This window comes from Cervus elaphus, chromosome 31, assembly GCF_910594005.1.
Source record: "Cervus elaphus chromosome 31, mCerEla1.1, whole genome shotgun sequence".
NCBI lineage: Eukaryota > Metazoa > Chordata > Mammalia > Artiodactyla > Cervidae > Cervus > Cervus elaphus.
This window is the reverse complement of record NC_057845.1, coordinates 29,594,193-29,608,852: the sequence shown is the minus strand read 5'-3', so window position 1 is coordinate 29,608,852 and position 14,660 is coordinate 29,594,193. Positions and strand designations below refer to the sequence as shown.

At 36.2% G+C, this 14,660-nt stretch overlaps 1 protein-coding gene across 1 annotated transcript in view; it reads left to right on the top strand.

The window, feature by feature from the left end:
- Positions 1-14,660, top strand: part of GBE1 (1,4-alpha-glucan branching enzyme 1) — a 290,669-nt gene that overhangs the window by 196,388 nt on the left and 79,621 nt on the right. The window contains exons 9-11 of the mRNA XM_043892923.1: positions 2,700-2,827; positions 6,504-6,602; positions 13,595-13,705. Of these exons, the coding sequence (XP_043748858.1) occupies positions 2,700-2,827; positions 6,504-6,602; positions 13,595-13,705 (338 nt within the window). The remainder of the gene's footprint in view (positions 1-2,699; positions 2,828-6,503; positions 6,603-13,594; positions 13,706-14,660) is intronic.

The following is a 14,660-nucleotide window of genomic DNA, read 5'->3' as shown; positions in this document are numbered from 1 at the left end:
CAATTTGGATTAATTTCAGAGGATTATGCTGACAGGGAAAAAAACTTGTTTCAAAAGAGGACATGCATATAATATGATTACTTTTATGTATCATGCTTGTAGTGACAAAGTAAACAGAACAAGTCAGTGGCCATCAGGGTTAAGGACCATGGTGCAAAGGCAGGAGGAAGGTAGATCTCATTAGAAAAGGATATCCGGTGAGCCACCTGTGATGTAATTTTATATGCTGACTGTATAATGCCAGTACCTTGGCTGGGATATTACCCCATGGCTTTTCATATGTTCCCATTGAAAATGCCATTACACCATGGTGTTTCAAATGTTGGGAAAACAAGTAAAGTCTACATAGGATCACTGTATGTTATTTCATATAACTGTGGCTTCCCAGGTGGCTTGGTGGTAAAGAATACACCTGCCAATACGAGTTCCATCTCTGTGTTGGGAAGATCCCCTGGAGGAGGAAATAGCAACCCACTCCAGTATTCTTACCTGGAACATCCCATGGACAGAGGAGCCTGGCGGGCCACAGTCCATGTGTTGGCAGAGTCAAATGCACTGAGCAAGCACACACACACAATCTACAGTTATCTCAAAATCGAAAGTTTAATTAAATCTTTTAAAAATTCTCTTTATATGAGAACAAAGTGACTCAAAGTAAGTATGTGAAAATGTTATTTAGTATAACATAAGTATATGAAAGTATATAGCATAAGTATATGAAAATAGTTATTTAGCTATTATCTCACTTAACCCTGTAAACTGCCTTCAGAAGGACTCTTGGGTGGTATAAAAATAACTGCTTGCGTAGATATCTCATTTTAATTTCTTCTGCATTAAAACTTTGTTGTAGGAAATACATTGTTTTTATAGCATTTACTCAAATATTTTTTACAACCTTCTGAAGTGTGGTAGGCCTTGTCTGTTTGGCTAAACCCTCAGAAAAACAGTGACATATGTTTTTAAATAAAAATATGTATCTATATTCACCTGGAGGCTTCCCAGGTGGCTCAGGGTAAAGAATCAGCCTGCCAAGCAAGAGACTTGGATTCAATCCACGGATTGGGAATATCCCCTGGAGAAGGAAATGGCAACCCACACTTGCCTAGGAAATCCCATGGACTGAGGAGTTGGCAGGCACCAGTCCATGGGGTCACAAAGAGTCGGACATGACTTAGTGACTAAACAATAACAACAATTTACTGACAACAATCAATCCATGATAGAGACTTTAGAAATCAAAATGTAACTGCCAAGAAAAGCTGCTACAGCCAAAAGTCTGCTGTTATCTGGTCTTATTCCTGGTGCTACCTACCCCTTCCCCATGAAACAATTCTAGGGAGCAAGTTGAATCTATAAAACATGACAGATTTCATTGATACCCTCCACTTTGGAGAGAAGCTGATTTTGGAGATGAAAAAGGCAATCATGATAAAATTCAAGAGCTTCTCCTCAATTTAAGCACCTACATGCCTGTGCCTTCAGAACCTTCCTCTGCTGAGGGCTAGGTGTTTTCCAAAGAATTGTGGAGTTGTGGAAATGAACTGAAGTCTATGGATATGGTATATGCTTCTTATGGGTAGAGAGCTCAAAAAATGGAAAGAAAAACATTGAGTTATTTAGCATGTTTCCCAACTTTGAGATGAAGATGAAAATAAAAATTGAAACTGAAAAAAATTATATAATATATCAGAAGAAATCTGAGATGACACTATTAACATAGACACAGAGTGTTTAATTTATAAAATTCTGTGATAAAGAAAAATTCATCAAGTAATATCTCAAAGAAAAAGTAATTTACCGGCATGAATGAAAAAAAAAAAAAATGGCTGAGCTCATACTATTCCATTGCCACAGCAGTGTCTGCAAAATTCTTAAGGATAGAAACTGTGACTTGAGAATTGGATATTTGAATTTCCATTGAAGGATACATTTGAAAGAAATTGAAGAATCCATGTAAAAATATCCTTCATTGATAGAATCGAGCAAACTGAAAAAAAAGGAGTCAAAATAAAGAACTTATGTATAAGAAATCAGTGGGGAATAAAGGCAGGCATTCAGCACTAATTAGACTTAATTAAAAATAATAGTGAACAGCTGAAAGAATAGAAAGTTAATAGTATAATACCAGTAAGTGAAATATACTAGAAGTAATCAAAATCAGGAGATGGGGCAAGGGGTGGTAGAAAGAAGTTAAGGGATATTAAATTGTTTTTGTCATCATAGGAAATCCATAAATTCTAGCCATATTTAAAATAATATAAACATTATGTCTCAATTTTATGATGGTTTTCCTATTTGCTTGTCTTCAGAGGGATCAAATAGGAGCTGTCTAACATTAAGATCTCAGTGTGACCAAAAAAGTTAACTAAAATTTAAAATTTATAAATTGCTGGTATTTTATTTTGTGCTGGACAATTTTCAGTTCAAATTAACTTAAAATTTTAAATCATACAGATTTTGTTTGCTTTTGTAAAACAAAAGTTGAGTTGCAGGATCGTCTGAACTTTGAATGTAGTTATCCGGTACTTTTTAAGTTAGATCACATAGTTACTAATAGCATTATGTGGTATCAAGGTCTATTATGCTTTGCTCTGATAACAAAACTGATACAAACCAACTAATTGAGGGGAGTGGCATTTGTGCAGAGTTAAGACTTGCATGCTGACATAATGCATCCATATTGGTTTTCTGTTTTCCAGGCGAGAGTTTTTCAGGTGATTACCATGAGTATTTTGGATTACAAGTAGATGAAGATGCTTTGACTTACATCATGTTGGCGAATCATTTGGTTCACACACTGTATCCAGATTCTATAACAATAGCTGAGGTAATAATGATCTCTACCCCCTGGCCCCCTTTAAGAAAGAACATTTTGTTGGCATACCATATTTGAATAATCTCTATGTTGTCGATGATTGCATAAGTGAAATTACACCCTGACTATAGTGCAGCTACCTTGTCTATGTGGCACATTATTCAGAATTCACTGTTTTCCTATTATGAGATAATGTTCCCTAATTACTTGTCATTATTCTATTGTTAGAAAAGAAAATGCCAGTCGTTAGAAAGTAAAATATCCTAATCAGTGGACAGGTCCTTTTGCCTTGAGACCTTCAGCACAGAAAAGAATTGAATATTAATATGTGTCTGTCTATTTAATTTTTTTTTCTTTTCTGGTTTAATCATCAGAGATGGCATGGTTCACTGCCTGCAAGCTTCTCTGAAACCTCTCTTGTTCTGATGCGATTACCTTTCTTGTTTACGTTATTGCTCTCGGATTGCCAAATGTTCACTAGTTATTCATGATTACTGAAGGTTCATGATTAACTGTCCCAAAGCTGCACTGTAATGATATAATTCGGTATATGCATAATTGACAATTCCCCTCTTGGTGATAAATTTGATAAATTAAGAAGTTTGTTAAATGCTTATGCTAATTTAGATTTAGTACTAAAATCCCTCTGGTTTTGTGAGTCCTCTAACTAGGAATTATTATTAAAATTGAATTTCATGTTAAAACTGTTCTATATAAAATGTAGAGGTTGGCATATAAAAATAGTAAGACTCATTGAAAGAGTCAGAGTTAAGAAGTATTTTTATGTTGTTGGCATTTAGTTTATTGAAATGAAATGTATTCATGATGGTCTCTTTCCTATAGTATTTATTATTTGTATAGTCTTTTTTCTATGCATCATTTCTCAAAACCTCAAACTAGTGATATGATTTCCTTGTTTATCTCTGGATTGAGAACAGCTACTCTATTTTAGGCCTTTGCCTTCTAAATATCTTCTAGGATAGAGCAATGAATCCTAAATTCCTGGAGTAAATTTTCATATAAAATTTTTTTAAAAATCCACAATTACAACGTCATCTTGATATCCTGTATTGTTTTACAGTCTCTTCTTACCTGTATTTGGTCGTAACTTACAAGTCTTTCTAATACTTGTGCTAATACTTTCTGTGCGGAATATTTTTAATGTACATCAGAAGATATTTTAAACTTTTATTGTATACTTTATATATTTTAATTTTTATCTGTCAAACATAAAAAGTTATTTAGTTATTTATAAAATAACTATTTATAAAGTTAACTATATTTATGGCAATTTGAAGCAGAGACATTATATATGACAAATTACCAAACAATTAATGACAGCGTACATCAGAAGTAGGTGCTGAAGAAAAAGAAGCAATTATTTAATACATGAAACTGAAAATTGTTACATTGATCTTCCCGTTCATTTCAAGTAAAATAGTTTCATCATCTAGGGAGCTTTTGTCTGATTATTAGTGTTTCTACCAATGAAACTTTGAGACTTTAGCCTACTTTATATTACTTGGTTTTAGATTTTTTTTAAACAAGATGTGTCTTCAATTTATTCTACTTAAATTGAAAACTACTTCAATTTCAATACATCACTTTTCTGTCTAGTGGGAGTCTATTCAAGAAGTGGAATTGATCCTCATGAACTTTTTTTTAAGAGAGGAATGTGGTGTAACGAATAAGTAATGCAATGTTACATACAGTCCTGTGTATTGAATTTAGTTATAATGATAGTTATTAAAATTGAAGCCTTTTTTCTGGAATATATCTACCTTTATATGTGGTTATATTTGCTGTATTAATGAAAAATATTTTTTGATGACTGAGGCTCTCTCCCCCTCTGGAATAGTCATAAGTGATCTTTAGATTAAAGAATTAAAGCTGTTTTATAAGTTTATAAAGTTTTTTTATAAGTTTATAAAGTTCCAACTTCATTGGAAGCATATATGACCATTCGAATATCCTTTTGTTATCAACTTCTTTATATTTAAGTATATTGACCATTACATTTTCTCATTTTCTTCTTTTAAGATTTTAAAAGAATAGTTCTTTACTCTCCACCTTCAAATAAGAGCTACAAATACCTCATATGCATTAATGGGGCAGCCTTCTAGGAGTCAGATTTGGAGTTAAGTCTTATTGGTCTCCAGATATTTTTCTTAGTAGATTCTATTTCTTATCAAGCTATTTTCTGAAACTACCTATAGACCAGAAGCACAGGGAAGAGTAATTATTTCAAAGGGGATGATGTATTGAATATTTGAAATGAAACAGTAGAAATAATAATGGAGAGATGTAGGTTTTTCCCTCGCACTTGACTCCATGAAACTGTCATTTCATGATTGTGTGTGTTTGTGTGCATGCGTGTTTGTTTAGGTTCTAGTTCTTGAATCCTGCAGGTCCAGTGTTATGTCTTATTTACCATCAAAGCCTTGGCAGCACCTTCATAAACCCACTCAGTCAATAGTTACTGAGTTCTTGCTGTGTGCCAAGTGCCCTTCTGCTATTCTAGATTCTCAGCATATGTCAGTGAGCAACAACAGCCACCACCACAGCAAAAGTCCATGTGTCTTAAATTCTAACAGTGAGTGAGGAAGCAGATAATCAAATAATAAATTATACTGTCAGTGCTGGCAGTATAGTTGTTGAATTGTATCCTAAACTTGCAGAATTTAAGTTCTCTATTGTTGACTGTTGAAAGCTATTCGCAGGCAATGATAGGAGCAGACCTTTCAGCAGCAGGTAGTGTAAAGAGAGACTGGAGGTGGGAGCTCCACTTATGCGTGGAAACATAGTGGTCAGAGTAAGTAGGTAGATTAAATAAGATAGTGTCTGTAGAAATGAGGCAAAAGAAAATAATTTATTTGAAAGATATTGTGGAGTTAGAATTGCTAGTACTTATACCATATTTTACCACCATTGTTACACTAATATATTTTGTTGCATCTGGGTCCTTACATCATTTTCTTTTTACTTATCTGTTTGACCATATGTTTATTTGATTACTGATAGTCTAGCGGTAGCATGACTGTAAGAAGACCCTGTCAAAAGGTTGAATGTCTGAGTCCCAGCTCTATCCTTGAGAAACATGTCTTTAGTGAGCCCTTCACCTTAATAAGCCTCGATTTCTATATCTTTTAAATGAAGAGGATCCACTAGATAACCTCAATGACCCTTTCCAAGTGTAACTGACTCTCATGAAAGCCATCTTACTGCTTTGCTTTTAATGTGCTAACTCTATTTCTATTTCATCAGAAGCGAAGTGCTCACAAAATACATTCTCTGCCACTGCTGTATACACAGAGAAGAATAACAGATATACAGCACATGTATTTTTATGTTTGATGAAAGCAGTAGCTAATACATAGAGTACTCAAAAATTAGTGTAAGAAACTATGTTTCAGCAATAACACTTTTACTAATTTGTGTTCTCTATGTGCAACTAAGGAAAAGAGATAAAAAGTTGTCCTGCAATGAAAAGGACTATACAAAATCTTATTGGGAAATGAGATATACTATCACAATGTTACCTACTTTTACAATTATGCTACTAAAATACTCCCAAGCGTATATACCCCCATTTATTATTTATATTTATTGGCCTGGATTTACTGTCACAAGAATATTTAGTAAAAATGTGATCAATATGAACTGATAATGCTGATGCTGTTTATTTTAGGATGTATCAGGAATGCCTGCTCTGTGTTCTCCGATTTCCCAGGGAGGAGGTGGTTTTGACTATCGATTGGCCATGGCAATTCCAGATAAATGGATCCAGGTAAGGTTTGAAGTAAATATTTTTTTTCCTATGGATACTATGTCTTATGTTGGTGTATTTATTATTTCTTTGATTTATTTCTTAGTTGTGATATTATAATCTCTCATTAGTGTGTTGATTCTTGTGCCATTTAATAAGATGCCTCTCAAACTTCTAAAAGTTCTAATTTAAAGTATTCACACTTGCATTATGCAGGCATGGGGAAAATATGATTGATATAATGTTAGCTATGTAAATGGAATTTTGCATTATCAGTGCAATTATATGAAACTCTGGCGTTCTATATTTAAAACACATTAAACTTCATCAAAGCATCCATTTCTGCCTGCAAATCATCAATTAATGTAGAAGTCACTCCTTAATTCCCAGTACTTGTTTCTTAGTATGGTTTTTTACTCAACAGACATGGATTTATCCATTCCTTCATTGAGTGTTTAAAAGCCCTTACCATGTGTCTGTTACTAGGAATGAATAATTGTATATGACACCTTGCATATAATTTCTAATATACTTTTATTAAATTTAATAACAATTCAAGTAGCTTAGATTATATTTTGTTTCACTTTATTTTTGTCTAAATGACCAAAGTTGTTATAGTCATAAGTGATCTTTAGATAAGATTATTTTTAGATAATCTAAAATAAGACTTAGATTTGATATAGAACACTCTTGAGTGGCAAAGTCTGGGTCACAGGCTGAATATTTATAAGAAGTCAGATATGTATCAAATAATCATTGCTTTCTGATAAGCCCTTTAGTACAGACATGAACTGGTGCCATGAGATTACAGTGACAGAAGAGCTTAACTTTGAATAGAAAAGCCATGAAGCCTGAAGGAAGTGGTTATTGTAATCATCTCATGTCTCTTCTGTGTCCACAGGCAATTTGGGCAGTGCACAGATGTGACAATAAAACTCTACCAGCACAACTTCTGCTTTTCCATCTGTAATGATTTCTTAATCATTGTCAGGTCAAAAAATGAGTGTTTTATAAATCTGATTAGAGTTAGAAATCAAAGAGACTTTACTAGCTGGGAGAAAGTTGCTTTGTAATTAAAAAAAAAAAATGTAAAAAAAAAAAATGTTGTGATCTTCAAGTTTCTTACCTTGGTTTAGGTTCTTTGTCCACCCACCATCTTTTACGATTTCTAATCTTCCACACAGATGTTTTCCTCCTTGCAAGTGCCAAATCTTGCTTTTTAAACTTCCTACTGAAAAGCCTTCATCAGGCTTTTGGCAGATTCAAGGATATAAAGGTGCACATCAACCTAGAATTATTTCAATCAATCATAGCTCAGAGCAGGCTATTTCCTTCTCTGAGTAATAATGGTAGTTTTCTGTTTTTAATATTTAACTTACTAAACATTTCAGTACCTTGTATACTCAAAATACTGTACTAGACAGTACATCATACAAATGGAAGAAAAAAAAACATGTATTGTTCTCCATTTAGATTTCTGTGGAGTTAAACAGGTGGTAAATTGGTAAAGAATTCATCTGCCATCACCAGAGATACAGGTTCAATCCCTTGGTAAGGAAGACCTTTTAGAGAAGGAAGTGGCAACCTACTCCAGTATTCTTCCTGGGATAATCCCATGGACAGAGGAGCCTTACAGGATTCAATCCATGGGTTTGCAAGTGTCGGACACAACTTAGCTAATAAACCACCACCATAACATTTTGCAAAGCTACAGTACAGTATCACAATCAGGATAGTGACATGGACATAGTCAAGATATGGAACATTACCACGAGTTTCGCAAATGTTACCTTTAGAGCCACACCTACTCCCTTCTTCCCCAAATCACTCTTGAACCTTTGGCCACCACTAATCTGATCTTCATTGCTATAATGTTTTCATTTCAAAAATGTTACATAAATGGAATAATATAGTGTGTAACCTTTTGGGCTTATCATTTTTCACTCAGTCAAATTCTCTGGGGATTTCATGTAGGTTGTTCAACGTATCAGTAGTATATTTCTTTTCAAGATTTTTTTTTAAATTTTTATTGGAGTATAGTTGATTAACAATGTAATGAGTTTCAGGTATAGAGCAAAGTGAATCAGTTAAACACATACATATACCCACACTTTTTTTTTAAGAGTCTTTTCTCATATAGGCCATTACAGATTTTTGAGTAGAGTTTCCTGTGCTATATAGTATGTTCTTATCAATTATCTGTTATATATAAATGTGCTTAGTTATTTCAGTGGTGTCTGACTCTTCGCAACCCTATGGACTGTAGCCTGTCAGCCTCCTCTGTGCATGAGATTCTCCAGGCGAGAATACTGGAGTGGGGTCCTCTGGGGGATCTTCCTGAATCAGGGATCGAACCCATGTCTCCTGCGTCTCCTTCATTGCACGTGGATTCTTTATCCACTGAGCCATTTGGGAAGCCCCATTTTATATGTAATAGTATGTATATGTCAATCCCAATCTCCCAGTTTATCCCTCCCCCTCTTTACCTGCTGGAAACCATAAGTTTATTTTCTACATATGTGATGCTACTTCACTGTTTCCCTTTTTTTGTTGTTGAATTCTATCTCATGGCATGGCTGTATCACAGTTTGCTTAATTATTTTTCCAGTAAAAGATATCTCGACTGTTTCTAGGTTTTGGCTGCTATAAAGAGAGCTGCCATAAACATTTGTGTACAGATTTTTGTATGAACGTAAATTTTCATTACTCTATGGTAAACGTCCAAAAGCACTGGGTTTTATACTCTTTGGATGTTGTTGTCATTGTTGTTCAGTCACTAAGTCGTGTCCAACTCTGCAACTCCATGGACTGCAACATGCCAAGGCTTCCCTGGCCTTCACTCTCTCCCGGAGGTTGCTCAAACTCGTGTCCATTGAGTCAGTGATGCCATCCAACCATCTCATCCTTCCTTCTTCTTCCTTCCTTCTTCTCCTCTTGCCTTCAATCTAACATCAGAGTCTTTTCCAGTGAGTCAGCTCTTCGCATCCGGTGGCCTAAGTGTTGGAGCTTCAGTTTCAGTATCAGCCATTCCAATGAGCATTCAGGGTTGATTTTCTATAGGACTGACTGACTTGATCTCCTTACTGTCCAAGGGAGTCTCAAGAGTCTTCCCCAACACCACATTTCGAAAGTACCAGTTCTTCAGCACTCAGCCTTCTCTATCGTCCAACTCTCACATTAGTAAATGACTACTGGAAAAACCATAGCTTTGACCATACAGCCCTTTGTCTGCAAAGTGATATCTCTGCTTTTTTATATGCTGTCTAGGTTTGTCACAGCTTTTCTTCCAAGAAGCATGTGTCTTTTAATTTTATAGCTGCAGCACTTTCAGCAGTGACTTTGGAGCTGAAGAAAATAAACTCTGTCACTGTTTCCACTTTTTCCTCATATATTTGCCATGAAGTGGTGGAACCAGATGCCACGATCTTAGTTTTTTGAATGTTGAGCTTTAAGCCAGCTTTTTCCACTCTCCTCTTTCACTTTCATCAAGAGGCTCTTTAGCTCCTCTTTGCTTTCTGCCATTAAAGTGGTATCATCTGTACATCTGAGGTTGTTGATATTTCTCCCAGCAATCTTGATTCCAGCTTGTGCTTCATACAACCTGGCTTTTTGCATGATGTGCTTTGCATAGATGTTAAATAAGCAGGGTGACAATATACAGCCTTGACATACTCCTTTCCCAATTTGGAACCAGTCTGTTGTTCCATGTCTGGTTCTAACTGTTGCTCTTTGACCTGCATACAGATATCTCAGGAGGCAGGTCAGGTGGTCTGGTATTCCCATCTCCTGAAGAATTTTCCACAGTTTGTTGTGATCCACACAGTGAGAGGCGTTCAAATTATTTTTCTGAGTAGTTGTACCATTTTGCATTACCACAAGCAACTTTGGAGAGATCCAGATTCTGTTCATTCTTGAACAATGCATTTGTTATTGTTGCTATTTTTTATATTGGTCATTCTATCAGGTGTGCAGAGATATCTCGCTGTGGGTTTAATTTGCATTTTCTTAATGACTTATGATGATGAACTTGTTTTCTTGTGCTTATTTGCCATCTATATGTCTTCTTCAATGAAATGTCTGTTCATGTCTTTTGACCATTTCCTAATTGGATCATTTATTTACTGTGGAGGTTTGAGAGTTCTTTATATAGTTTAGATTCAACCCTTTTGTGGGATGGTATGTGGTTGACAAATATATTTATACCAATCTTTGCTTGTGTTTTCATCCTCTACATGTGGACTTTGACAGAGCTAAAGTTCTTTGTATTCTTTAAATTTAATCAAGGCCAGTTTATTGTTTTTTGTTTGTTTGTTTGCTTTTTCCTTTTAGAGATCTCTTTTGGTGACAAGTCTAAGAATTCTTTGATTCTCCTATTTTCTATTAAACATTTATTTTCTATTAAACATTTATGATTTTATGTTTAAGTCCATAGTCCACTTGAGTTACTTTTTGTACAATCAGTGTTTAAGGTTATTTTTGTCTAAAGATGTCTAACACTTCCAGCATGATTTGTTGAAAAGTCTAACCTACTTTCATTGAATTGTTTTAACACAACAGTCAAACTTAACTGGGCATATTTGTTTAGGTTTGTGGATTGTGAATAGACATATACAAATACTACACTGAATCTAAATAATACAAAGTATCTTAAAATAATACAAATCTACTGTCATATGGTCACAAATCTGAGGTGATCTTCTTAGACTGAAAATCAAGGCTTTGGTAAGGTTGCACTCCTTCTGGAGTTTCTGTTTCTTTGACTTTTCTATCTTCTAAACCCCCCTGTATTCCTTGGTTCACGAGCCCTCCCCCCATCTTCAAAGCCAGCAGGGTAGCATCTTCAAATCTCTGTCTTACTCTGACAACCCAAGCGTCTTTTAAGAAAGATCCCTGTAATTACATTGGGCCCATCCAGGTAATCTGGAGAAGGGAAATCGCAACCCACTCCAGTATTCTTGCCTGGAGAATCCCAGGGACAGAGGAGCCTGGTGGGTTGCTGTCTATGGGGTCGCACAGAGTCGGACATGACTGATGCGATTTGGCAGCAGCAACAACACCCAGGTAATCCAGGATAATCTCCCCATCTCAATGTCCTTAACTTCAGCAGATCTCTGAAGTCCTTGCCATGTAAGGTGACATGTTCACAGACTCTGGGTATTGGGATGTGAACACCTGTGGGTGGTCATTATTCAGTCTGCCCTCTGGTGCCCAGTGATTCACACTGCAGTTATGGGGGATGGCTAAGCACCTCTGAATTCCATTGAGCAAAAAAAAAAAAAAAAATGCAAAGGAAGATACAACCAGGCTGGAACTCTATTTCTTGTACCAAAATCTGCATTAATTTCCTATTGCTGTATAACCAACTACCACAAATTTAGCAATTTAAAATGTTTCTGTTATTATCTCACCCTTTCTTCTAAGGACATCTATTGTATTCAGTGTTCCCTCCCACCCTCCAGGTAAAGGATTATACAAAGAGGTGAATCAGAGGGAGTGGGAATAGCAGGAACCATTTTAGAATTCTGCCTGTCAGTGTGCAGGTCGGAGAAATGAGCCCCCTTTAGAAAGATAGTGTTGAGTGAAAGAACAGGCTCTTTTTAGGCTGTTAATTCTGTGGAGCAGCAGCTTTTATAGGAGAGTCAGAGGAAGGGATTTTGCTGGCTGTCTGAGTCGTGAGAAAACAAAACAAAGCTTTCCTTCTTTTCCTAAGAAGGAAAGCATTTCAGGGGAAGGGGTGGGGACAGCATTCTTATCTTGTATGGCAAGCATTTGTCTAAGAAAGGACTTAGGACAGAATCATAGTCTGAAATTTCTGCAAGTTCATTTGCACTGAAGCCACACTGGAGGCTGAGTAACAGCCCAAGTGGAGACAAAAATGTGCGCACTGTTAAGACTTATCTCAGAGAGACAGCAGTGAGTGGCGGCGGGAAGCGAGATCTTAAGTCCCTGCCCAGGAATTGAACCTGGGTAGCCTGGATGAGAACCAAGAATCCCAGCCACCAGACCAGCCAGGGCTAGAGGCTGGAAGCTATTTTTCCCTGGATCTTTGACCTCAGTGAAAAATGCATTTATCACGGAGGCAGAAACTGTAAATGCAGGTACTGAGTTTATTATTAGAGGCCTAGTATAACAACAAGTGGGAAGGCACAGAGAGAAATGATTTGGTTAGTTAAGATAGAAGCAAAGCAGAAATGCACGGTCAGAGAGGAGGGTGTGGTGAAGAGCAGTGAGGTAAGGAGGCCATGCCCCGCCTCTTACCTTAAGGTGTTTACAAGAGACAAACACTGGCTATTTACCCTGTTTCTGTTGTTACTTCCACTTTGGAGGGCAAACAGGAGGCTGATTGTAAATGTCGTAACTGGAGCCCACCCATCTCTTATCTCAGGAAATACAAACGGAAGGCTGGTTATAGGTATGCTGCAGGAAGCCCACTTCTTCCTACCTCATGAAATGCAAACAGAAGATCAGCTGTAGATGTCCAACCTGGAGCCCATCTATATCCTGCCTCAGGATGATAATTATTTCATGATAATCAGCTTTTATACATTGAAGTAAGAGTTGTTTTCGTTTCTTTTAAGAAAGGAACAAGACACTCTTCTTGCTAACTTTTTTTTTCTTTTCATTCAAAATTAAATTGGTAGCAAGTATATCTCTACCTTGTGGAAGTTATTGAAAGATCTACTGCACAACAACACTTTACTGTGGTCATTAATCAAGAAGTAACAGGTGTTACAGAGAAAAAAAAAGGTTGCCAAAATCCTAAAGTGCAGTGATCAAATCATCTGCACAAAAGTGAACACATGCACACTCACACACAACACCACTGTCATTTGGATACTCTGCACAAGAGCTGTGATTTCAGTAAAAGTGTCAACAAAGCTATTTTCGTTCCATGGGTGTGCTTGTATCTGTGTGTGTCATAATTTGGACTGATAACGATATATACCCAAAGTTCAGGATATAAAGTAAGAATAGTAATGATGTATTGAAATTATTTCCTGTCTTGCATTTAGTTACTGAAAGAATATAAAGATGAAGATTGGAACATGGGCAATATAGTGTATACACTCACAAACCGACGCTACCTTGAAAAGTGCATTGCCTACGCAGAGAGCCATGATCAGGTAACTAAGTATGTATGTAAACCATTCTCTCTGTGCCTGTATTTGTTAATGGATCTAAAATAAGCGTATTTCAATACAAATTTCTATAGTTCAATACAGGTAATGTAATGTGTTATATGTCTATTTTATGTGACAGCTACTCTTACTTGAAAAACGTTTCAGGGACTTCCATGGTGGTCCCGTAGTTAAAGATTTTGCCTTCCGGTGCAGAAGGTACAGGTTTGATCCCTTGTCAGGGAGCTAAGATCCCATGCATCTCACAGCCAAAAAAACCCCAAACATAAAACGGAAGGAGGATTGTAACAAATTCAATAAAGACTTTAAAAATGGTCTAAATAAAAAAACCTTTAAAAAAGAAAAACATTAACAAAATTACTTTGTAGATCCATAAATTTCCACTTCAAAATGCAGTACTACCTTTACCCTGCCAAACTGTAATTAAGCGACTGTGACTGGCTGTTGCAAGTGCTATCCTGCAAGTTTTCCTTTGTTGTGACGAGAAGGATGTTGGTGCTAATCCAGGTTAATTTTAATTTCCTTTCCGTTTTAGGTTTCCTTCTAAAGATTTTCTTTTATGCCTTTTCTCTTGCTTTCATCATTTTTCCCCCCTCAGTCACTAAATCTTTTGCTGATTGATCACCCTGACCTCTGTCCCTCTGTTTTAGTCCATCATCTATAATGTAGCCTGAGGTATTTTCCAAGGGCAAAGCTAATTTTGTCAACCCAGATCTTTTGGTTAAAGCTTCTCACACACAGCCTGTCATATCTTGCATGCCAATGTTTATTCTGTGTTCAATCCTCCGAGTGTTCTGTTCTTCAATACTGTAAAACTTTCACCCATTCATAAGTAGGTCAACCTTGTCCCAGTCTTATACTCTCCCCACACACCTGCAAATGCATACGAATGCATACCTGGGAAGCTACTGTAAAGAACTAATGCTCTGACTCAGGTGTG